The following is a 24,391-nucleotide window of genomic DNA, read 5'->3' on the forward strand; positions in this document are numbered from 1 at the left end:
CATAACAATTATCCCATACTTGCTATGTTTTTCTTACATGACAGTCACAGCCACATTTATCATAGACTGGTTTGGGTTGGAAGAGACCTTAAAGTTCATCCAGTTCCAACCCCCCTGCCATTCATTAAATCAGGCTGCCCAGGATCTCAACCAACCTGGCCTTGAATGCCTCCAGGAATGGAGCATCCACAGCTTCTCTGGTCAAACTGTTCCAGTGCCTCACCACCTTCTGAATAAAGAATTTCCTCCTAACATCTACTCTAACTCTCCCATTTTTAAGTTTAAAACCATTACAACCCTCTAAATCTTGAAATAAGTGTACTCTTATACTCCTGAGAGTTCAAAATTGACTCAGAAAGAAACGCTTTTTTGCACAAATTTATGGTATTGTAACCATCAGCTGAAGGTTTTCAGAGTCAAAGCAGAGTATAACGTAATTTTCCAGCTGTACAAAGACCCTGGAGCAATCAAACTCTTACTCCATCAAGATGTCGAAAGCTCTATGAGACGAGTTAGACCAAAAAGTGGTCGTATGTGGAACAGAAGTTGAAGACATGGGGATTTAGCTGTTTGTGAAAGTCATTCCATGTCAGCATTTCTCAGACAGGGAACATTACAAACAACATTGTTTTCAGACATGCAAAATGGCAGCAAACTTGAGTAACTACTAAATTCAAGACAACATCTTTATCAAACTGATTATGTCAAGCCAAAAGTTTAAGTGGCATTGGGTATAGCCTTCTCACCTAAATCAACCAACTGTGAAGCAGTCTGCCCAAGAAAAGGTGGTATGTTGTCCCGGTTAAATGGCTGCACGTGTTTGACAAGCTTTTTGTCTTCTAATAGTAGGATTCTTATGAAACACATTAATGAAGAGAATAGGCTAAACCTTTGAACTGTGGAGGAATCACTGAGATATTTGGAGAAGTGAAGGATACAAATGAAATAAATAAAAAGTTAACAAATAATTTTGACAAATTAGCACAAAGTTCTAGCTCAGAAATTTTGTTTGTACTAGATTGTCTGAGATTAAACATGGTTTATCTTCAGAATTTCAAGATACCAGTGATAGAACTCAGGACCAACTGAAGTAAAATTCACTTTAGGAGCATTATAACTTAAAAAGAGACTCAACTAGCCTATTTATCAGCTACTAAGGCATTGAAGACTAATCTGATAGATGTTCTTAAATATTTATCAACTGTCTTTTAAAAGCTAACTTTGTGTCTGCCTTGTCTTTCTTTGTTGCGTTTTCTTCTGTAAAATAGCTAAAAATTACCAGGATATAATCAAATGTTAAATAATAATACCTTAATGAAATAGATCATTTTAGTTCCATCTTACATACCAGAAAGAAACAAATCTTTCAAACCTTAGCTTGAGATAAACTTGACTACTCCTCCAATCTGAAAGCAGCCAGGTCTATTAATAGAGCTAGTAGAAGTAGTTCAGCCAAAAATGCCATTTTGACACAGCATATATATTTAACTTCATTTACAATTTTGGCAAGAAACAAAGTTAGAGTTCTCAGTCAGATCTAATCTGTAGCAATATACCACAGAACTGTTTATGTTTGGGAAGGTTGAATGGAAACAGAAGAGAGATTCCTCACATCCTTGCTCTTGTTTACGTGCATTAATTCTGCTTACGCTGAAATACCTCCCCTTTGGGTTTATGCCTACTTGCTAGACTGGAATGTGTTATGGAATGTGTTATTGTTGGTTAGAAAATTTGATTTTTCCAAGCTGACTGTAATAAAGGATTTACTCTGTTCCAAAATTTAACCATTATCAGTATTGTTTTACTGATGCCATAACTACAAAATCTTCACAAGTTTCTAAGCAGCTTAGCTACAAGGAAAGCTTACATGGATCAGAATCAATCACAAGTTAGGTTTTCTGGTGCTCTCAGGTACACAAGCAGGCAGTGCTGGTTACACAAATTGAATAGGTCTATCCACAGTATTAGTCTTTTGTTCTTTGCATGTTTTCAGAATTACAGAAAGGTAAAATGATTCGGGTAACCAGCTCTGTAAGCTGCAGTTTAAAAATCCTGAATTTCTATCTAGAAGCCCCAAACGTCTGAGCAGACGGAAATCACAGTTTGCATTGCTGGCTTATTTCAAGGACTGCCAGCAGTCACGTAGAACCCAATCACACTACAAGTAGTTCTCTCCTGCAAAGTGACAGCTTAATACTTCACAGTGCCATTCTTTTAAAATCCTTAACCACGGCCCGGTAAAAAGATCTCTGATGCCTTTTTTGAAAATGTTACTTTCTGTCTCGACATTCAAAATATGTTTACTTTTCTTTAAAGCAATTGCTTTTAGACTCTAGCTGATGAATGCAAGCTGCCTAAGCTATAAACTTTGCAAGTAAGTATGATTTACAGACTATGTTGCTGACTACATTTCCACACCAAGAAATGAAGAAAACAACAATGTTGCTATCCCATAAACCTCCAGAAACTCTTAAATTTACAGGAAATACACCAGAAGTCAACTTTAAAAAACATTTCCTTTTACGCTCTATATAATAATCTCTAGTAAATTTACTCCTGTCTGTTGAAAAGAGAGTTAATGAACTGCGAGACATCCAAAACAGGTACCCATCATATTCTCCCAAAAGGTTGCACAAGGCCTGACATTTTGTTATTAGAGCATTTTTAAAGGCATTAACACTGAAAATAAACATAATTCACTGGAATCTTGTGTCAAGGACTTCTGTGTTTCATTTAGTATCAATAGAGCAGGTGAGTTTTCTGTCACCTCAGTGCAACATGTGAGTCAAGTTATCTTACATTCACTACTGGAAGGGAACAGAACAACCTATTTTCACATTGAAGCTGTCCAGGTGTAAGCAAAAAATGGCATCAGCAGTCGCTCACATCCATGATTTATTTGTTAGATATTATTTGCCTGTTTACAGGTATTTTGGGGCATTTAAGAGAGGTATTCACACTAGTAAGAATCAGATATCTTACATCTTTCAAAGGCTTCTGGATATCCCCAGTTGTACTCTCAAATATCCAAGGGATCTTAACCACTTTATGTCAGTGAGCTCAGATCACACGAAAATCAGTAAAGAAACTTCAGCACCTCAGAGGTTGTTGACTCTTTTCCCCTTCCCTTTAAAGACATTCAGGCACATTAAACCTTGAGACACTGTTGCCACATCTTCACCTTTTTCCCCATATCCTTTTCCATCACCAGTTTAAAAGTGACTGATGAGAAAAGATGCAGGGATTTTTTGTGATTAGTGAATGACTGAAGGTAAGCGAAGATACAACGGCAAAAGTGACTGCCTCTCAAAATGTTATCAAGATGAAGATTAGCAGTAGATAATCATTAAACTACAAAAATAGCGGTGCTACAAGTAATCTACTTCTTGCTTGCTGCCATCTAAGGAAGATACAGCCTACATTTTCAAGTACACTATCTTTCAGATAAATGACTACACAAAAATAGTCCTCTAAATCTGAAAGTGTGTAAAGCCTATGGAACGCCTCTAAAAAGGAGTTGCATTACAACACCTCAGTATGTTTTAAAAACTGAACATTGTATCAAAATACTTTTAAATATATGATAATTCAACAACATCATTTTACGATATACTTTAGTGTGAATAACCTAAGAAAAAGAATATCCATTAAAATACTGAAAAAGCAATTTGCTTTGAGAACTCATTTTCTTTGTTTTCTATCTAATTGCTGGATTAGTGCAGTCACATAGTATTAAACTGGAAAAAAAATTGGTGATTCATTTATTGCTTTCATAATTAAACTGTAGAAACAATTATTTAACAAAGCAATCTAGAACAGATGTTAGCACACACAATTACTTGACAGAAGCAAAGAAAATCTCCTGCTTGAGATAGAATTCAAAATGAAAAAAACACTATAATGAAGTGAACCCCACATTAATAATGGGAAAGGTGGAGGAATGAGTCCATCATCAAGGAACACTCACAGCAAGTGTATTCCCCTTTCTGAAATTCTCTCCTTCAAAATGCAGTTTGTTCAACCTATCATAGTTAAAGTAAAACTAGAATGCTACCAATTTGCCCCAATGGTGAAGTACTTTCACATCTTAGAAAGCAAAGTTAAAACTGAATTTCTCTTTAGTAACTACTGGATACCCTCCAGAAGACATATTAATCAATCACAGCTGCAAACAGGCTGCAGTACGTGCAACAATACATGTATTCAACATTTAGAGCAAAATGTCAAGGTAATTTTAGGCCTGGAAGGGAAATACCACATGACTGACAGCAATCCACATACAAAATTGGTCAGTAAGGTAAATTCCCAAACTTTCATACCATATATAAAATAACTCCAAACACAACAGCAAGAGCAAACTCAATACTCAAAAGCAGTAAGACGCATTAACCTATTGAATGGGAGTGTTCCACCTTAACAATATATACTATTCAACAAATGCATATTAGACCAGGTCATAAAAGAGAAAGTTTCCCTGAAATTCTGGTATTCCAATTACCCGGCACAAACCATTGCTTTGTAAGGGCTTGCCATGAAGTCAAGTTATGTCAATAACACCCTAGGACTTCAGTGTAAGCACAATAAAATCATACACTTCAGCACAATTGTTATTTGGATAACAACTTATCACCTTGCATAATCTGTCTCCTTCTAAGAAACTATTGCAGGAGCTCCATAATTCCTTTACATACCCACAAAACACTGAATAAAAACCAGGTAAATCAAAATACATAAAAGAAGAACCTCTGGATAGCTTCAAAACAACTCAAATGTAGTCTGCTAAATATTCAATCACACCCTTGCCTCTTAACATCGTAGTGATGAACTGTACTTTCAATTACATGCATTGTTATCAAACCAGGGAATGTAACAAAAAAAATGCTAACATATCACACAGATGAAGCACTATTATCACAAAGTACTTGTTTTTTTCTCAACTATTATGGAAAGTTATCCACCTGAGCTGCTTACAATGAATTGAAAACTTGCATTTAAACATATTTTGCTGTAGAACGTAACAAAATACAGATCAAAGATTTTTGTCCCCAATTCTCTCTCTCCACGTTTATTTACAAGATTTAAAACTGAGTTACTTATGCCCACATAACCAAAAAATAAGTTACATAGCACAAAGACAGTACTTCTTAAGAGTTCTAACCTGTACAACACTGTTGAAATGGCAAGTTCCTATTGAACTTGACAAAACACTCCCATTTTACTGGTTGAAAAGATTGTTTTCCTGGGGAAATAAAAGGTTGGTATTTCTGGAGGCTCTTAAGTTCTTTGAACTTTTGAAAGCTTGGTCAATAACCAATATAAGGAGTAAAATAAGCTTGCTGATGTGTAAAAAGGACACTCTGTAACCAGTAGCCCTGAACGCAGATTTTAACACCTACACTGATCAAGGGCTAAAGCCAGCTTTGCTTTCTGTGAAGATGATTTCTTTTCTCCTTGATTGACTTCAATTATGGCGCTTCATTTTTAATACCATCTTAACCTGAAAATTGATGGTGAGCAGTAATGCTTTTTCACCCATTAAATGAATCTCTCTGTACCTCTCTTACTTAGAAATTCGATGAAAACGTCCCCTTTAACTCAGATCATAACTTCAGTTGTTCTACCTGGTTATGTCTGAAAAAGAGCAGGAAAAATAGCTGCTCTAAGACTAGGAAGACAATTCAGAATCAATTCAGAACAATACAAACTTCATATGCACATTGAACCGTCTGTGGAGAAATGGCCAAGGCTTCATAAAACACATGTATGGTATGAAGGTACAATTTAATGTACTATTTTACACAAGCCTAAGACATTTACTATGTTTTAAAGAAACGGTGCTGTTACTCGAGAAAAGTAAACTCTAAAAAGTTTTCACTGCTTGGATGCGTGCTTGCAAATCCTTCATCAACTGAGGTACCTATGCAAAATGTAATACTGCTAATATATTAGTAAGATACTCTTGAAATACAGATGTTCCGTAAATTAATTAGGCACACAATAAACAGATTTCAGCCATTGAAAAAAGGCAGCTTCTCAGCTATGAGAGAAGTTCATAACAATATTCACCCATTTTTATAAACTAGGAACAGGAAGATACAAGAAGGAGGAAAAGAATGAGCAGGTTGTGTCTTCTACACAACTGTTTTTCAGAACTTCTGAATACTTGCAGCTCAGCTATTTAGCACAAAAGCCCACACCTGAACTGTTCTATTTTTGATGGTGTCCAGTACGATAAATACATTCTGAGTATACAGAATATTTTCAGTTACCTGTTAAAGAACTTCAAATAACTCCAGCATTTAAAAATCTTATCTTAGTAGTTATTTTTCTCCACTGAGCTTTATCCAATTTCAAATGTATTATAAAGCCTATTAGGAAAGTAATTTTGCTTTGTATTTGCTTGTACGGGCAATCAGGGGAGCATCAAAGAAGAGAAGTCTGTTTTCCTAACTAAAGAACATTTTAGGAGTCATCCTTCTCTGTTATGCAGGTGAAACCATGTTGTTCTAAATGGAAAAAAAAATTAAACATATGGTTAGGCTTGGTCATCAGAAAACACAGTAGAAATAAATTCTGATTCAAAGTAGACAAAAGGAAAGATTCACAGGGAAAACTGCAAGAAACCTAAGTTACAGAAACCCCTAATAAAGATGCTAATGAATGGAATCAGTACCCTGAAAAACACTTTTATTATTTAATGCTGTACTTCAATTTCATCAGCTCTGAAACAATTATTTGTGCTGAAAATAAAGTTGGAAATAGCTTTTACTTAGCCTGTACAGCCACAAAACCAGTCTAAAAGTGCACTTAAGTAAAAGAGGAAGCAAATATTTCTATATATTCATAATTTAGCATGCATCATTGCAAGTATTCTGGACTATATAAGCTGTTAAAGTAATTTAAAAATCCCACTAAACAGTTTCTAAACCAAAGCCATGTAACATTATGCTCTTACACGCAAATAGCATATATTAATAATACAACAGAAAATAATTCCATCTTCTATGCCTATATTCATCCACTCAAAGCAAAAGCTCAAGAAGATAAGCTTCACTGCATGCATGTTTTCAGTAATACTACTGATACTTTGAGTTCAGAAAGAAGAAATACTTTCCACAGATGAAGACTGGGAGGAAAATTCAGCCCCTGTACTAAAAAGCTGGATCCTAGTTTCAGCCTGTTCTAGCCTGAAATTTGAAATTATGTGATTGCTATTTGGTAAAATTATATTCAATAGAATAACACTGTAATTAAATTAAAAGAAAAACTCTGTTCCACAAAATTTGCCTACAAACAGACATTTGTTGCAGAATAATATGTCAGCATTTTATGCCTGTTTAATTGTAACACTGTCAACAAAAAAAGGTACCTCATTCATATCTACCTCATCTTGAAATACATTTAGGATTGTGCCTGAGGTACATTTAGCACTGTAACCTAGAGATGACACCAGATTTACAATTATGTCTGTGCATGCTTGTTTATACGTCTGCACACGTGTATGTGTACAGGAGATTTAAGCTCTTGCATTTTTTCTGGTTTTACTTGAATAAAAGTCAGCTTGCATCGACAGATCAGATGACAGACAGATAGTCAAGAAAGTCTTACTGGGAAAAAGATCAGACAGGTGATATGTGTGCCACTGTTCCGTTCACAATGGAGCTCCTGTAGTTACCACCATCAAAAAGCACAGGTTACTTAGTGGAAAGATGAGATTTTCCCTCAGTCTCAATGAAGAAAAGGAGAATGGAACTTACATAACATCATTCATAAAGATTTATAACCTTAACTTTGGTATTCTATATTTTCTCTCCCCATGGCACCCTAAACAATGAGCACAAATGATCTTTTAGTAAAAAATGTGTTCTCCCCAAATCATATAGTAGTTGTTAACTGAAATTAAAGAAAGAGTAAGCTTTTTCTCAGTCAGCTATCCAAGGAACATGCTGTAATCTTTTTTCTTTTTCCTTTTATTGTATGATTAGTTGTCTACTGTCCTTAAATTTGCCAGGAATACGGAATGCTCAAAGCAAACAAATACAGAATTAAAAATGAAAGATTTAAGAAACATTATTATCATCAACTGAAAAAATCTGATATTCATGCTGCATTAAGCTTATAGGAACTCCAGATTTTAATTCAGTCCTCTGCTGGTGCAAGTAGATATGTCATCAATTTCTCTTTATAAGTGACTAAGTTATGTTTTTACAAGAAATTATATTTTGTGCACTGTTCTTACTGCTGGATTTGTCAGAAACCTTGCCCTGATTTCCAGTAAATGAAGGTTATACACACTGCTGACAATGTCCTCTGAGATGCAGTTATTTTCTCTCTGTTGTTGAAGTTTACAGACATACATACAGCAAGTAATCATATATTCTCTCAATTTTTATAAGATCAACTAGTCAGTTTTTTCTGTACAAGTTCACATCTTTGCATCTGTTAAACACTGAAGACTGCCTTTCCTTAATATTAAAGAGAAGGTACCACACAATTGAACAGAGTCCTGAATTTAGCATTCCAAATGGCAGTTAATACTGCATCTGACCAACAACGTTAAGCATTTGCTTCTGTGTCACTTACAAGATTCCTGCTACCCAACAGGATTTTGTTCCCAGTTTTTCCCCTTATCATCCTCATTAAAACATGACGTACACATTTTTAGCTTTGGTGCCATACCAAGTTTTTAATTTCTATCTAATCCTTACTACTTAGAAGTCCTTTTTCTTGTCTATTTTTCTTAATATAGCTGAAGAATATTTAGCTGCTTACTTCAGTACCTTCTGCAGGACTTACGCCTGTCTTGAACTTTAAAATATAGCTTCAAATATCAACATAACTTTGAATTTCCAGGCCTCAGTTTACAGCCTAATCTGTAAACTCCTTATTACATCGAGTTACACTATTTCATTCCATGGTATTCTACTAACTTCATTAAAATTTATGCTTCAAAATTGAGAGCCACAGATGCAGGCTTAATTCTGTTGATCATTAAATTAAACTTAAAATAAATCAACATCTGTATTTTAGGCTAGAGTTCTTTTCTCTTGATCAATTATTTCATGGGTTACCTACTGTTTTCCAAACCAATGTAGCACTATGTCTTGCTAGTTTGGTGGCAAAGAATAAATGTGTGCAATTACACTGGTATAAAACTGAATACAATATTACTATTTTTTGCTCTCTATTCTTTACCTGGGTCATTTCAACACAAAACACTATTAAAACTAAACTTCTAATAACACTGGACAGCAGTTTATAAGCATGTACAGTCCCAAAAACACTTGCCATTCTCTGCCAAAGCTAATATAACTTGAAATACATTTTACTAATACTTAGTATTTCCTTGCAGTCTATCACATCACTGAACGACACCAAACAGCACCTTCCATTCTAGTTTGCTTGAGCAACAACCAGAAAAGTGTCTGTCTTTGTATCTTCCAGCATTAGCCAAAACCAAGCATAGCCTCCAGTTTATTAAGATCTAAGAAAACAGTTATGTATGCAAATCAAGATACTGAGTGGGTAACATAAAACCTGAAACACAAAACATTTATGTACTAAATTCTGCTGGATTAAGGTTTTTGGGGGGGTTTTCTTTTTTCTTGTTTGTTTTCAAGTGTAAGTATACAAACATTGAGAACATGACCAGCTACTTTTTCTTTCATCACACATTTTTGTCTTGCTACATATTCACTATCTAAAATTGAAATAGACTGCTAATCCTTCTCATAACGCACCTTTAGGGTCAACCTGACAACATTACATTCCTGCAGAGGGTTCAGTTTCAGCATTTCTCCAAGGTTACTGCAACCTGACGTTTGATGCTGCATTTCACAGCAAACACAGACACCATCACTGTCAAATTTAATCTGAGGAGGAAAAAAAAAGTTAGAGAAAATGCAAGTAAATAGAAGAACACTTTCCAACAATTATATTTACACTTATTGTGACAGCAATGACTACCAAATGTAAAATGCAAACCTTTATTCCATTGTTTATGATAATTCCCATAAAGCAGAATGTCATTCATTGGCTAACAGAAGCTATAAAAACAGGTGAAATACAAAAGTACACAACGTTAAATAACAGTGACTTCTGAAAATGTTTGCTTTGCAGAGGCAGATGAAACCATAATAACGCAAATGAATATGCATGAAATCATATGCAATGGGGAAAGATTAAAAAAAAGAAAAAAAAAAGTAAGTCATGGTCACAAGTGTCAGGTATACTTACACATACATACAAAAATAACTACAATAGAAACCATGAGATATACTCAAGAAGAAAGAATACAGCATTAAGAAAAAGTGGAGAAAATAAGCGTTAACATGTAATTCCATACTTTCACTTTGGAAAAGATTTGCTCACTGTTTTCCTAAGTTTGTTTTTTTCTGAATACAGTAAGCATTCATCAAGCATTAGACTTTCATTAGATTTCTGTGAGATTAGATTTTCATCTTGCTCAATGAAGAAAATTGTTATACTGATTCTGAATTCCATATCTGAGAAGGACGAAGAACAGAATCAACTATTTTCCTGCCTCCTTCCAACAGTGAGTTTTAGGCCAAAATTTTACTCCAGAAAGGTTTTTAACTAGTCTGTTAACATGAATTTTTATTGCACTTATTTTCTCAATTTGGTAATTCTATGATTTCATCATTCCCATTTTTGCAGGTTATTTAAAGGAATGATAAATGGATACGCCCTACCTCTCAAGGTCCCTTGTTACAATTCAATCTGAATTGTTAGGACTGAATAGTTAGTACTGAGAAAAGGAACTCATATCACACGGGAGTTGCTTGATCTATCAGTTTAAAGATACCAGATCCCAGGTTTCTATAGTCCAACAATCAGTGTTAAGAATGATACCCACAGGAAATTTCCACAGCTCTCCATGTGAAGAATAATAGATTCAAGGTACTATTCAGTCATCCTGAATCACTGCTGTATTCCTCTAAGTAAAGATGTAAGCAAAACAGTTGGCTGCTAAGAAATCTGAACCACCTTGCTACTTACTCCTCTACAAGGGAAATGTATTTCAAACTTTCCAGACACTAATCCAGCAAAAAATTCCTAATGAAAATGTGTATTTACTATTTTTATCTCAAATGACTCTCTATGGTGTTGCCAATTTCCTGAACAAAGAAATTACGATATAAGCCTTCCCTGCAGAAGTAACTCATACAGCCTTATATGTAGAATCACTTCAACAGAAGTTTTCCTTACTGTATAAGACCTTGAAGAATATTAAAATTGTTAATATATTTAAGTATGTAATGATTAAGAGTATATATATTTTTTATTATCATGCCAACATAATTTACCAGATGAGATGCAGATAACTTAATGCTTTCCATACACAGTAATGAAGCCATGCTGAGAATAATGCTGTCTCAATGGGTTTCAATTCCTGAGACTCTAGGCTGCCCTCTAACTGGTGTAATTGCTAAAAAAGATTTTTTTTTAAATCTGAACATTGAAATTAGGCCATTTCCCACATACTACATGGCAGCACCTGAAATACTTCTCTCCACCAGCTCACACAGACTGATCATACCCTCAGTCATAGACATTGTAAAACAAAGTGTAGTTCATGCACCTTCACAGAAGTTGTGCTGTTTATTTCTAACTAGCATACAATTCATGAAGCTGCTATAAAAATTTCAGAGGTTTTTTTTCAGTTTTTACGCTTGCCAGTTTTTAATACTCTGTTTAAAAAGCAGAAGATCCAAGTAAAACCCAGCTATGGTTTATAATCGGACAACCTCAGCTTCTCAAGTCAACAGAAAATACAAAATGTGAAATGCCACTGGGGAGGTCTTGCTCTTGAACCCCAGTAAGAACACTAGAAATGGTGTGAACTTTTAGATAGATAAATGCACAGAGGAAGTTTGAAAACTGTGCTTTCAATTTAGAGTTGCATCAAAGAGCGTGGTCAGAATGCTACAGCACACATGCTATGTCAGTACCAGGCATAAAGCAGATCAATTCAGTCTTCAGCTGCTCAAAAGTTTTTATGCCTTCGTCTGAAGTTTTGAACTTCAGACAAAGCTACCTACTGCAAGAATGCTTATTGCTGTGATCCATGGCGTCACTGTTCAAGGAAAAATAGTCACTGACTCAAGGTGAGACATACTTGATATTTCTAATAGAAAATACAGATGCCAGGTCTACTTTTATTTCATGTAATGATCTGGTGTCACATAAAAAAAGGCTGAAAACAGGGATAGTTCCTTGGTTATTATCCAATACCTATGAAAGATTCTTGATACATTCTGAAATACATTCCATAACTTCTGACTTCTTGATCTCTTGAGGTCCCTTCCAACTCCTGGAATTCTGTGATTCTGTAACTCTCTCTGTAATTCAATTCTTAAACACAGAATTGTTTATGTGAAATTTCTTGCCAAATATCAGGAAGCCCTAAAAAATACAGCATACTCAGAAAACATTAAGATCTGCAATCAGAATGAAAAATAAAATTCCATATCAATAACAAACACAAATTTTTGAAGGACTTTTAACAATTTGCCCTACTATGCACCTTTTCCTTCAAATATGTCTGTGAACTGGCACACTAACTCATTTTTTTTAATGGGGAACCGTAAAGAAGGCTGAATATGTCATTGTGTTTGTGCTTTCAGCACTGTAACAGCTGATTCCATACACAAGTTCAGATGGATACCTTAAGCCATTACTATGTTATTTATAATACACACACACAATATTTTAGTTAATACTATAGTGTAATAAATGTCAAAAGCACCAAGTAGTTAAGACCATTTCTGATCTGAAGTCATACATACATTAAAGAGTAGAGAAATTCTAGGAGCTTTTTTTGGTCAAATCAAAGAATGGCCTACTGAGCAAGAAAGGGGTAATTAATTCCATTTATTTTCCAACATTTCTCTTCTGTTCTTTTTTTTTTTTTCCCTTAGGACTTTGATGCTATCCTATATGAGAGATGTGACAAGATGGCATTCCTTGAGAACATGGAATGCCACGTATCAACCAGCAGAACATTTTGTCTAGAAACAAATTCAAGATACTCCTTGCAATGAACTGCCATAAACAAAACTGTTTGACCCTGCAGGTTAAAATGCATTTCTTTTGAGAAGCTACTTATTCTTCCAGGGAAATACAAAGCCATTTCATTATGCCCTCATGGAAAGTTCTAATACAAATGCAATCCCCAAAAGCAAATTGAAAATAGTTTTAGTATCAAAGCACAGATGTCAAAAGAAAACAGTAAGACTCACTTCAAAGAGCCCCCAACAAAAGATACCTACGATACTCAGCTTCAAAAAATACCATTCCAGACTATAGTATACATCTTGTAACAGCTCCACCTTCCATGAATTGACCTTTCTAGCTCTGCAGTACAATTCCAAATTCCCATAACAATGAGAAATAGGAACTTCTATCAATTTTCCCAAATAAAAAAAGATATATATATAGGGAAAATCCTCCCTGCCTCTCTTTGGGTTACTGCTGGTTTTCCACACATTCAGCTACCTGGCTCCATCCATTTGGTTTTGTAAAGCCTTTACCCTAATCATAGTTGGAAATCACAAACATGGTAGAAAGTGTAGCTCATTTATGGAGTTGCAGACACACCTCTTTGAACAAAGACAACAGGATGGGTGATAGGAATACAGAATAAAGGCTTAAAAGCTGACTAAACAAGGTGAAAGCACATAACAGGTTGCACCCAAATGTTTTCCTGTTCTGCATTTTTCATGTGTCTTTCAAAAATATTTGTTGAACTTTTATTATTTTAACATTGTTTTATTAAATACACTTGCATTCAAATAGATGTCTGAAAGGTCTTGATGGACAAAAAACAGTTAAAAGAGGAAAACAATGCCTGAATAGAAGAGGTGTAGAAGTATTTTGTGGAGTCACCTGTTGACATTAGAGACGAAAATTACTTTTCTCTTTATCATTCAACATTTTGGTGTGTGTCCAAAGGATAATGCCAATACAAGTATAACCCTAATATTTAATCAATATTACGCATACTCATGTAGTTTAGATAATTTAATTGGTTTACTGTCAGATTACACTAAAAAGAGCACTGATGCATGTCCATAAACATTCTCTAGCTCATTTGTCATTCTTACAATCTAATGTCATTTGTCTTCCAAAGTTATAGGAAAAATGATCATTGTTTTAATGTTTACTTTAAATTAGAGATTTCAGGCAGGCTATGTGTGTTTTTTCATGAGACAGAAACAAAGAGTTTAGGCATACTGCACCTCTTAACAATTCAAAGTATATCATATTATGGCAACTTTTTATTATTATTCTCTATTTTATTTAACATACATTTTCTTTGGGAATGATAAAGTTACAACTTTACGTTGATCAAAAAATGTTACTGTACACATACTAAAACATCACCATCAGCACGTCTTTGCAATATATTGGCTACAGAAAGAGACTCTGGATGACACTGTGACACATCTAACATTTAATGGCAACCGCTGCACTGCTTTGAAGGGGTCTGTATTTCATCTATTCTGCCTAAAACAGAAGTAAGTCTTTCAAGGTGCAAAAATATTGTAAATATGTTAGCTCTTAAATTCTCAATTTTTTCCCTGATATGAGTTGTCATGTGGTAGAGGCTAAGGATGGCTTTACGAAATACATACGGTTTGAGAATTAAAGCAATGTCTGTATAAAATGCAAACAAATGAAAAATGATATATATTGTCCTTTTCAGAAAAGACTTGTTTTTCATTACTCACCAACTGACATCCTTCCAGGGACTTTACTAGCTGAGCATTCTGACAAGAAAGAATGGAACCAGCTAAATTCAGCATTACACACACTGCAGAGAGCAGCATGAAAAAGGTTATCTGGAAAACAAAAAAGAAAAACAAGCACATTATTGATTATTCACTGCAGGAAGCAAACAGGAGAAAATAATCATTTAGATGTTCAAGAACTTCCATCCTACCATACAACTAGATGGATGTCAAATGGACTTTATATATTTTTAAGCAGAATGTAGAATATTTGTTAATCTTAAAACAAACTGAGTCCCACACAATAAACAGCAAAAGTGAAACTAGACTTGACTACCACTTGCTTTTGTCCGGGCATTTCAAAATTAGTCATTTCTCTCCCATATTGGTCAAATATTCTGAAAAGTTATGGTTTTATTAATTAACATCATTTACAAAAAGTGTTTTTATAATCAAAAGCAGTCTTAAAACAGTTCAGACTCCTTTTTGATGAGGACATAAGCATCTTAAAGAGGAAATGTACTGATGAATAGCATACATAATAAGTTTGTGTAAGTTGGAAAAAGAATATGAATAAGATTCCTGATAAATAATCTGCTTGATTTTTAAACAGCTACAATTTAAACAACATACTCCATAGCAGCTACTCACTGTGTTAATGACTCCTTCACCCTCTTTTCAAAATACGTGAAAACAATAATTTACTTGATTGCAGCAGCTTAACTATCATTTTATTGCTATAAACATAAAAAATGCTGGGCCAGTATGAGCAGACAAATTTCAGTATGTGGAGAATTCAATATGTAGGAAAACTGAAAGGTACAAGCAGGAAGAGAACAAGAACAAATACATACTCAGTGTGCTTTTGAAATAAATATATACTATGCTGTATCTCCTAGAAGTATTCCATTAATATCTAGGGTCATTGTTTTTGTTTTCTAACTAATCAGCTTATTTATTCAAATAAACAGTGAGCTTCTAGTCCTTTTACTGCAATGTGCTTTGAACAGTTCTATGGACCTTTTGAGAAAAATCAATTCCCTGTTTTTATTAATTATTATTTATTTTTTAAATTGCCAGTATTTCAAATGCTAGCCTCATACTACAAATTGTCCTGAAAAAAAGCCACATTACTAGCTACATAGTATTCCTCTTATGAGCAACTCACAAGTTTCTGAGAATTCACATCTTCAGAGAAATGCAGTGGACATCAAAACTTGTTTCAATTAAAAAAAAGAAGAAGAAACCATCAGTCACCTTTGCTCTCAGAAGTAGACTTCAGATGGAGCTCTTGCATTTCATCAACCACCAAAGTAACAAAAGGTGAACACACTGTAACTTTATACCGACTTGAATAGCCTCACAAGTGAGAAAGACATGGTATGAGGTAAGTATTATGTTCTTTACCTTTCCAGCTACAATACATAAGGCTAGGAGTAATGAAATGGCTCAGCTGAAAAGTGCATCTACACCAATACATGCAGCAACAAACAGGAGGAGTTGGAAGCCATTGTGCGGCACTGTGCAGCAAGCAAACTATGACTTAGCTGTCATTACTGAAACATGGTGGGATTGCTCCCATGACTGGAATGCTGCAATGGATGGCTATAAGCTCTTCAGAAGTGGTAACCAAGGAAGGAGAGGCAGTCGCTTGGCTCTCTATGCTAGAGAGTGTTTTGATGCTGTCCAGCTCGGGGCTGGCAATGATAAGGCTGAGGGTGGTTAAGGTCTATGGGTGAGGAGCAGGTGGAAGGCCAACAGGGCTGATATCCTGGTGGGGGTCTGTTGCAGACCACCTAACCAGGATGAGGAGATAGACAAGGCGTTCTATGAGCAGCTGGCAGAAGTAGAACAATTGGAAGCCTTTGTTTTCACAGACAACTTCCTTGATACATGCTAAAAATAATACAGCACAGAAGTAGCAATCTAGAAGGTTCCTGAAGTGTGTGGAAGATAACTTCCTGATGCAGCTGGCAAGAAAGCGTACCAGCGCAGGTGTCCCCCAATATCTGCCATTCACAAACAGAGAAGAACTGGTGGGAGAGAAGACCAGTGTAGAAGAACAGGGAACTTTTGCTGAGACTCCAGGAGAAAAAGAGAATCTAGCTCCTGTGGAAGAAAGGGTGGGTAACTAGGCAAGAGTACAAAGATGTTGCTAGGATATGCAGGGTGAAAATTAGAAAGGCTAGATCTCAACCTGGCCAATGTAGTAAAAGGGAACAAAAAATTGTTTTACAAATATACTAACAGTAAGAGGAGGGCTAAAAAGAATCTCCATCTTTTACAGGATGTGGCAGGGAACGTGACCACTGAGAATAAGGAAAAGGCTGCAGTTCTCAATGCCTTCTGTTTTTAATAGTCAGGACAATTATCCTCGGGCTACTCTACTCTCAGACCTGGAAGACTGGGATGGAGAGCAGAATAACCGCTCACAATTCAGGTGGAGAGTTAGAGACCTTCTACTCCACCTAGAATGTCACAAGTCCATGGGGCCAGATGGGATCCACCTGAGGGAGGGAGGGAGGTGGTGGAGGTGATAGCCCAGCCGCTTTCCACCATCTATCAGCATTCCTGGTCAACCAGAAAGGTCCTAGAGGACTGGAGGCTTGTCAATGTGACTCCTATCTACAAGAAGGGTTGTAAGGTGCATATGGAGAACTACAGGCCTGTCAGCCTGATGTTGGTGGCAGGGAAGATTATGGACCAGATCACCTTGAGTGAGATCACAGAGCAGGGAAAGAAAGGCTGTTGACATTGTGTACCTACACTTTAGCAAAGCCTTTGACACTGTTCCCCACAGTATTCTCCTGGAGAAATTTGCCCTCTGTGGCTTGGACAGGTACACTCTGCTGGGTAAAGAACTGGCTGGAGGGCCAGGCCCAGAGAGTGGTTGTGAATGGAGTTAAATGCAGCTGGTGCCTGGTCACAAGTGGTATTTCCCAGAGCTTGGTATGGGGGCCCATCCTATTAAATATCTTTATTGATGATCTGGATGACAGGATTGAGTGCACCCTCAGTAAGTTTGCAGATGAAGCCATGCCGGGAGGAAGTGTCTGACATGAGGCAAAATAGACCTAATCATGCTTTCCTAACATGCTACTATTTCATTTGGGACTTCACTGATAAGGGAATTACTATAACAATGTTCATGTTTGTCATATTTGTTTCTGTATTACTAATGCAGCAACTTTGCAAGTAAAGAAAAATTGAGAGAGAATTTGTAAGATAACTCTTCCAGATTATGCTTTCCTTCATAACCCATTTATTTCTGGAAGGATCGTTTTATTTCTAAATATTCATTCTTGAACATAAGGTTCCTAACCAAGGAACCCAAAATGGATCATGCAATGTATCTGCAATAAATATAGGCTTTTTTTTTTAGCAAGTAGTTCTTAATGAACATACTGCTTAAGTATAACATGAAGATAACGAGGATGCTCTCATTTAACTAATATCAAATCAGTGTATAAATTAATCTCAATTTACCAAAAAATTGTCTTAACATTTGTCTTTCAAATAAGTGAAAAAATAGATATTGAACATAGTGATATGCCATTTTATGCTTCACTGCAGCATAGAAAGTGTTCAAAGCATTCAGTTCATTTAAAAAATGTGAGAAATATCTAACAGCATCACACAGAAGGCATTTGATTTTTGTAACATTTCAAAAGAAAAAGACACAAGACTTACAGACTTCTAACACATCAACAATAAAACCAATATTAGAGCAAACTAAAACCCATTTAAGAAGCTGCCTCTGTCAGCAGAACATAAATAGATTAATAATAAAGAATACAATTTGTGAGTGGGAAGATAATACATTTTAGTTCTATTTGAATCCCCCTAATCTACACCTCTCTTCAAAAACTGAAGTCCATACAAAGAGGTCATCTTCAGCAGCCTGGCTAAGAAGGGTCAAGTCAGTCTGCTCTTCCTCGCTCCCTTTCATTTTGTTTCTCTTCCCTTCCCTTCCATCTGCCAAACTTCTATGTGAATCTGGAGAACATATCACTTAAACTATAATAAATACATGCATTTTGCTGTAAATTCACTTTTGAGACTATCTCCTTGGTAAACAGCTACTGTTACTAGATAGGATGAACCTGAAGAGAAGAAATAAGGTTTAATTAACATAAGTACTCTGATAAGCCTTAATTATCTTTGCAATATCAACCTGACAAAAAATATTTTGCAAAATACCAAGGGGGACTGTAAGACACACATTAACTAAAGAATGAAATTTAAAATTTGCCATGAAATCATCCCATTTAATTATTCTGGAAACTGGCTTTAATTTAATTATACATTTCTGAAAACTATTTAAAATACAAATATGCCCAGTGTATCAAGGATGAGTTTTAAACATTGCAGACCCAACATGTACACTTAATTAAATATCACAATGCACTTATCTGCACAGAATGAAGAACGTGAGTTCTCCACTTTGCTTTTTCAAGGGACAGCTTATGATGCGTTAAGACCGTAATACTTTCCATGTTGAAAGAAAAAAAAATATTTAAGCCCTAATGTTAATGGGTCGTGTTAATTTTGCACTATAAAGGAAGTTAGTTGTAGTCCTATCTTTAAAATAAAACTTGTAAACAAATTTCCATTTATAAATAAATGCTAACACAGAAATCATTTGGATTAAGAGCTCGGGAACAGTGAACATGTCCAAAAATAAAGCACATTTACCACTTATTTTTTCCTATTCTAATAATTCCTATTCCTTTTCCATGTTTCTAATATGAAACTATTTTTGATAACTGATTAAAAATGATACAAAGTGCTATTTTGAAAACTTACCCACTTGAGTATTTTAAAAAATGAGTAAAGAACATTCCATTCACATAGCAGTAGAATTTTCTGTGATGCTCTCAACTTTCTTAATAGATGACAAGTTCAGTGATGTACATTAATTTAAAAATGCAAGTGTATATACACACATTATTATTTTACAAACTGCACATGCCATTAGAAGAACATTTATCACTGTCAGAATTCTGCCTTGTATTTTCAGTTCACTCTGTTTTGAACATCAAACTAGGAAAAACTATTCTGAAAGACAGCTGTAATTCCCCAAACAATTTTTTGACACTAATACACAACTCAAGTCAGCATCAAAATGGTTGTCAATCACACTGCAAGAAAACAAACTTTGAACATTACATTATGTTTTAGAACAGTATTCAATACTCAGTGCACTCTTTCAATGATACTGTAAACACGTTATAAGTAGTATGTTACATTTCTTAAATTGTTATTAATCATTATAAAAAATATATGTCAGCAGATGAGAAGGAAAAGCATACATATGACATTAGAAGAAATGTATTACATGCTGTAAGCTCATTTAATCCTGATACAACTTCATAAAAAATTATATAGCTCTGATTCAGAACAGATCTCTGAAGGCTTTACTGACTAGTGAAGTATAGAAAAGAAAATGGTTAAACTAGCTTCCTTAGGATGGGCTCCATGATTGAAGCATGTGCTGTCTCAAGAAATACTTCCTTTGTTCTAAAATTTGCTATTTTCTTTAGTGCCACCTTGTACCAAGAAAAGTTATGAACAATTATTTCTCACAGACCTTTTCAAGGCCAGTAACGTCATCTGTAAAACTGGAGCCATTTTAATCAAGACAAAGAGTCATCATACCTATTGCTATTCCTGTCACACTTCCCTTAGCTTTTTGAATGAGGTAATTGGAATTCCAGTCCACATTCAATATGTGGATTTAAACTGTGACATATATAACGAGATATGATAGCTTGTTCTGCATTTCTTACCTAAGAACCCCTAGCATTTTATATGTATTACTGAAAGGCAAATACTGAACTTGGTAGTTGTAGAAAGCTACTCACAAACTCTACCTGACTGTAAATTCATATCTCACCTAATTTCAGACTATTTTTTCTTGACTATTTCCTTAATCATAATCATAAGTATCATGGATTATTATGTTACCTTGAGTAACTGATAACAGTATTTATTTGTACTCTCTTCAAATGGTCCCTCAGTAAGCTTTGTAGAAATTTAAAAACCTATCAACATGTAATTCTAAGAATACAAATTACTTCTCATGAAATCAAGGTAGTATTAGTTGTACTTCAATATTATTATTACAATCATTTATTTTAATTATCTAATTATATTTAAAAACAGAATCCAAAGACTGAAGACTGGGATGGGCAATGTTTCTTCTGTTCGGCATAGTGCAAACCCGCATGGAGACTGAAGGGAGGCACAATAAGCATCCTCCCAGCGAGGAGCTCCAGGCTTGCTCAGAGCAGGAAGGATTCCCGTGACCCCAAGATGTGGGCAGGAGGGTCTCAGCATGGAGTAGAGCTCAGGAAGCAGGCAGTAGTAGCCAGGAAGGACAGAACCACATCAGGGACATGACAGTGGAAATGGGGTGGTATGCTGCTGTTTGGGAAATAACTGAGGCAAGCAAACAAGTAAGGACTCACCACAAAGTTACCTGGATTCCAAGAAGAACCATATTAAAACCCTTCAATAATTTCTACCCTGTCTTATGTTGTTCCATTATAAAAGGCAACTATTAGAGTTTATATTCTAAAAACAATCTGGCTTTAAAAGCATATTGTCTTTTCCTACACGCTTCACAATAAAAGAATGCCCAAATAGATCTGACTCAAAACTGTGGCCAACACAAGATCCTACCATGAGCAAAACTAAAGTGCATCTTAAGCTAAGTAGAAAGAAACATAATAAGGTAATAATAGTGGGAAGCCAAAACTAGGCAGATTCAAATCAAGGTCTTGATTTTTACTAAGATTTATTAGCTATTGGAATACTGCATGTATGAGCACGTTAGAATGTTCATCACAAAGGCAACACAAAATTACATTTTTTGAATTATTTTGGTTTGTATACCATGACTCCAGAAGTAGTTCTGCTGTTCATGGTTGAGGTTCTTTGGGCTCAGTCAGATTACATGATCCTACAGATCCCTTCTGGTCTTATTTATTCAGCTATGAAGTATACAACACAAAAATAACAAAAATATTAGAAGATAAAGCTAAAGGTTGATTTAATTACAATTACAATTTATGTAATTAAATATATAACCCACAGATCATTCTAAAGTGAACCCATTTATAAAGCTTACTGCACAGAAAGGGTAATCACACTAACACTGTTGTCTAATGGTTTGCAAGTGCACAAGAAGCAAAATTTAGCTTCCCATTATTTCCTTCATAATAAAGACTCTTCTATTTCATGATTCGATATTTTGTTTTCAAAATTATTTCTCAACACTTGCCAAGAAGTGACTGATAATGGAAAAGCACTGGCATTTCAAATCTGTTTAATTGAGCATTCCACGTCCTTTGCCCAAATGAAAATAAAGGTCTCAACAACAATATTCTCTATTGGTCTCAAGTAATGATCTATAGTAAAAAGGAAGAAACATTCTCTGCTCTGCAACACAGCACCATGTTAAAGATCTAATGCTTCTATGTGAAGAAACACAAATTATATTGTTTTATCCTGAAATATATATAACCATTCAATTCCAGACATTACTAAATCAAATTACATTTCCCACAGATAAAATTCCTTCTGACTCGGTCTAAAGAGGGTGTCTGACTTAAGAGAAAGCTGAAACCTTCTTGTAATTATTAAACTACACACAACTGTTTATATTTTCAAAGCTAAATACTTCAGATGAAGGCTTCTAAAATTAAATTTGGAATGCACAATTTTAATTGACCATGTTAAAGGCTCTACTGACTTGTTTTCATCCACACAAACTTTCAGTTCAATTAATTTATTACTTGTTGCTGGCCAATATATTCATTTCTTTTTTTGTGTGTGAAAAAATTAACACATACTACTAATTAAAAAATATGTTATTTGAGGTTATAATAAACGCTGTTGTCATCACTTCGTAAGAAAAGGGTATGGCTGTCCTCTATTTTGTAGAGTAGCAATTGGCTTTGACCAAGAGTCAGTACATCCCGTCTTCAAAGTAATCATCAACTGACATCAAGAACATGGTGCATGAGCAGAACAAGGCACTGTGTACTTCCAGCAGGACTTGCATCATGGAAAAAAAAAAAAAAGTACTTAAGGACCAGAACAAGAAGTTCAGTTTCCTCCTGTGTCACTGTGTAGTAGTATATAACAACAAAGGTAGGGATTCAATAGCTGCTTCTAAAGCTTTTGAAGAATTCTAGAATCAAAAATGTGACCTTGTCTCCACATACACAGAGACAGATAAAGGGAAATATCTGATAGTATCAAAACTAATCTCCTCTGATATCTTATCATGAGAGCGTACCATTCAATATCCCCAAGAAATTCTCTATCAGTATTGGCAATTTAGGTAGGTAGATATTTTGATGGCAATAAAGATTATTTCCATACATGATCAAGCTAAAGGATTGCAACACAAGTGGGTTTAGCATTGTCACATTCTACATCTAACACTATGTGTTTGTTATTTCTGTGATGCTATATTACAGAGGTACCAATTTACAGTTGATTTTAATATTTTGTAGGGAAGTGTACCAAGAGGCCTGATTTTAGTAATAAAGCTCTAGCGCTCTTGGCTCATAAACTGATTAAACAGAAATTTGTCGAAACTAAATAATTCAGCATCCACACATTTTTTGCAGTTTTGATTTTTAACATCCACACATTTCTGAAGTGGATGTTTTCATTGGAAAGTGAAAAACTTAGTCCAAACAGATAATTTTGACAGTTGCTCTGCTGTTTCCATCATCTCCCTACCATTATCAACAGTGCAACAAACATTTGCATGTAGATTTGTAGTAATTCATTTTGGTATCTAGAAAACCTTTTTGGCGCGTTTCAAACCCTCACAATAATCTGCTCCTCTTGTTCCCCCTTCTTCCCCAGCTCAGTGAGCTGAAACAAGAGTTAACTTGCAGGTTTCACGTTTATTTGCCTCTACGTGTATTCTCTGTGATCAACACCACTTCGAACATAATTTATTTTTTAACAGAATTTTGACCATATCAGCCAGATTTAAAACTTGCAACTACTTCAGACATACCTCCTTTCAACATATTATCTGATGAAGAAATAATTAATTACATTTTTAAAATTACCTAATAAAATATATAATCTCAAATCTCAAACATTTTCCATGATAACAGAAGAACATGGTTCAGTTCGAAAATAATTTTTTCTACATTAGTTTTGTTTATAACAAAACATTACATATGTAAATGAAAGAGCAAGTTAGATCAGTAATCTGAAATTAACAGATTAAAAAGAATGAGTTTCTATTCTAGTAATTTTTCAGTATATCTACATCAGAGTGAACAGTATATTACTTTTGCAAGTGTCACATTGCTGCAACAATTCACCTCCAGAACAAATAAAAGTCCCAACAAAATGTTGCACTGAGTAAATTAACCTTCCATAACATCTGTAGCAGAAAGCCCTGAGGAAATAAAAGCTCATGCTGTCCTGCTGACAAGGACAGGCATCAAAAGGCTATGCAAGCAGCCCCTCCTGACAGGAGTGTAATTAGAGAGAAGCAGGTTGTGAAGTTCAAATACACAGATATTTTGCATCTGTCTTTCCCAAAATATTAATAGTGATTAGTTATTCATGTTCAATTATCCTCATTAACAAACAGTTAT

The 24,391-nt window shown here is 35.0% G+C and overlaps 1 protein-coding gene across 9 annotated transcripts in view; it reads right to left on the reverse strand.

The window, feature by feature from the left end:
- Positions 1-24,391, reverse strand: part of FAM189A1 (family with sequence similarity 189 member A1) — a 216,849-nt gene that overhangs the window by 139,496 nt on the left and 52,962 nt on the right. For all 9 annotated transcript variants that reach the window (XR_002441859.1, XR_002441857.1, XR_002441854.1 and 6 more), the window contains exons 3-4: positions 14,754-14,864; positions 9,741-9,872 (exon numbers count right to left, since the gene is read on the reverse strand). Coding sequence is in view for 1 of the 9 variants with exons in the window: in XM_021407593.1 (XP_021263268.1) it covers positions 9,741-9,872; positions 14,754-14,864 (243 nt within the window). In the remaining 8 variants the exon portion in view is untranslated. The remainder of the gene's footprint in view (positions 1-9,740; positions 9,873-14,753; positions 14,865-24,391) is intronic.

The sequence above is a fragment of the Numida meleagris genome, chromosome 9 (genome assembly GCF_002078875.1).
Source record: "Numida meleagris isolate 19003 breed g44 Domestic line chromosome 9, NumMel1.0, whole genome shotgun sequence".
NCBI classification, from domain to species: Eukaryota; Metazoa; Chordata; class Aves; order Galliformes; family Numididae; genus Numida; species Numida meleagris.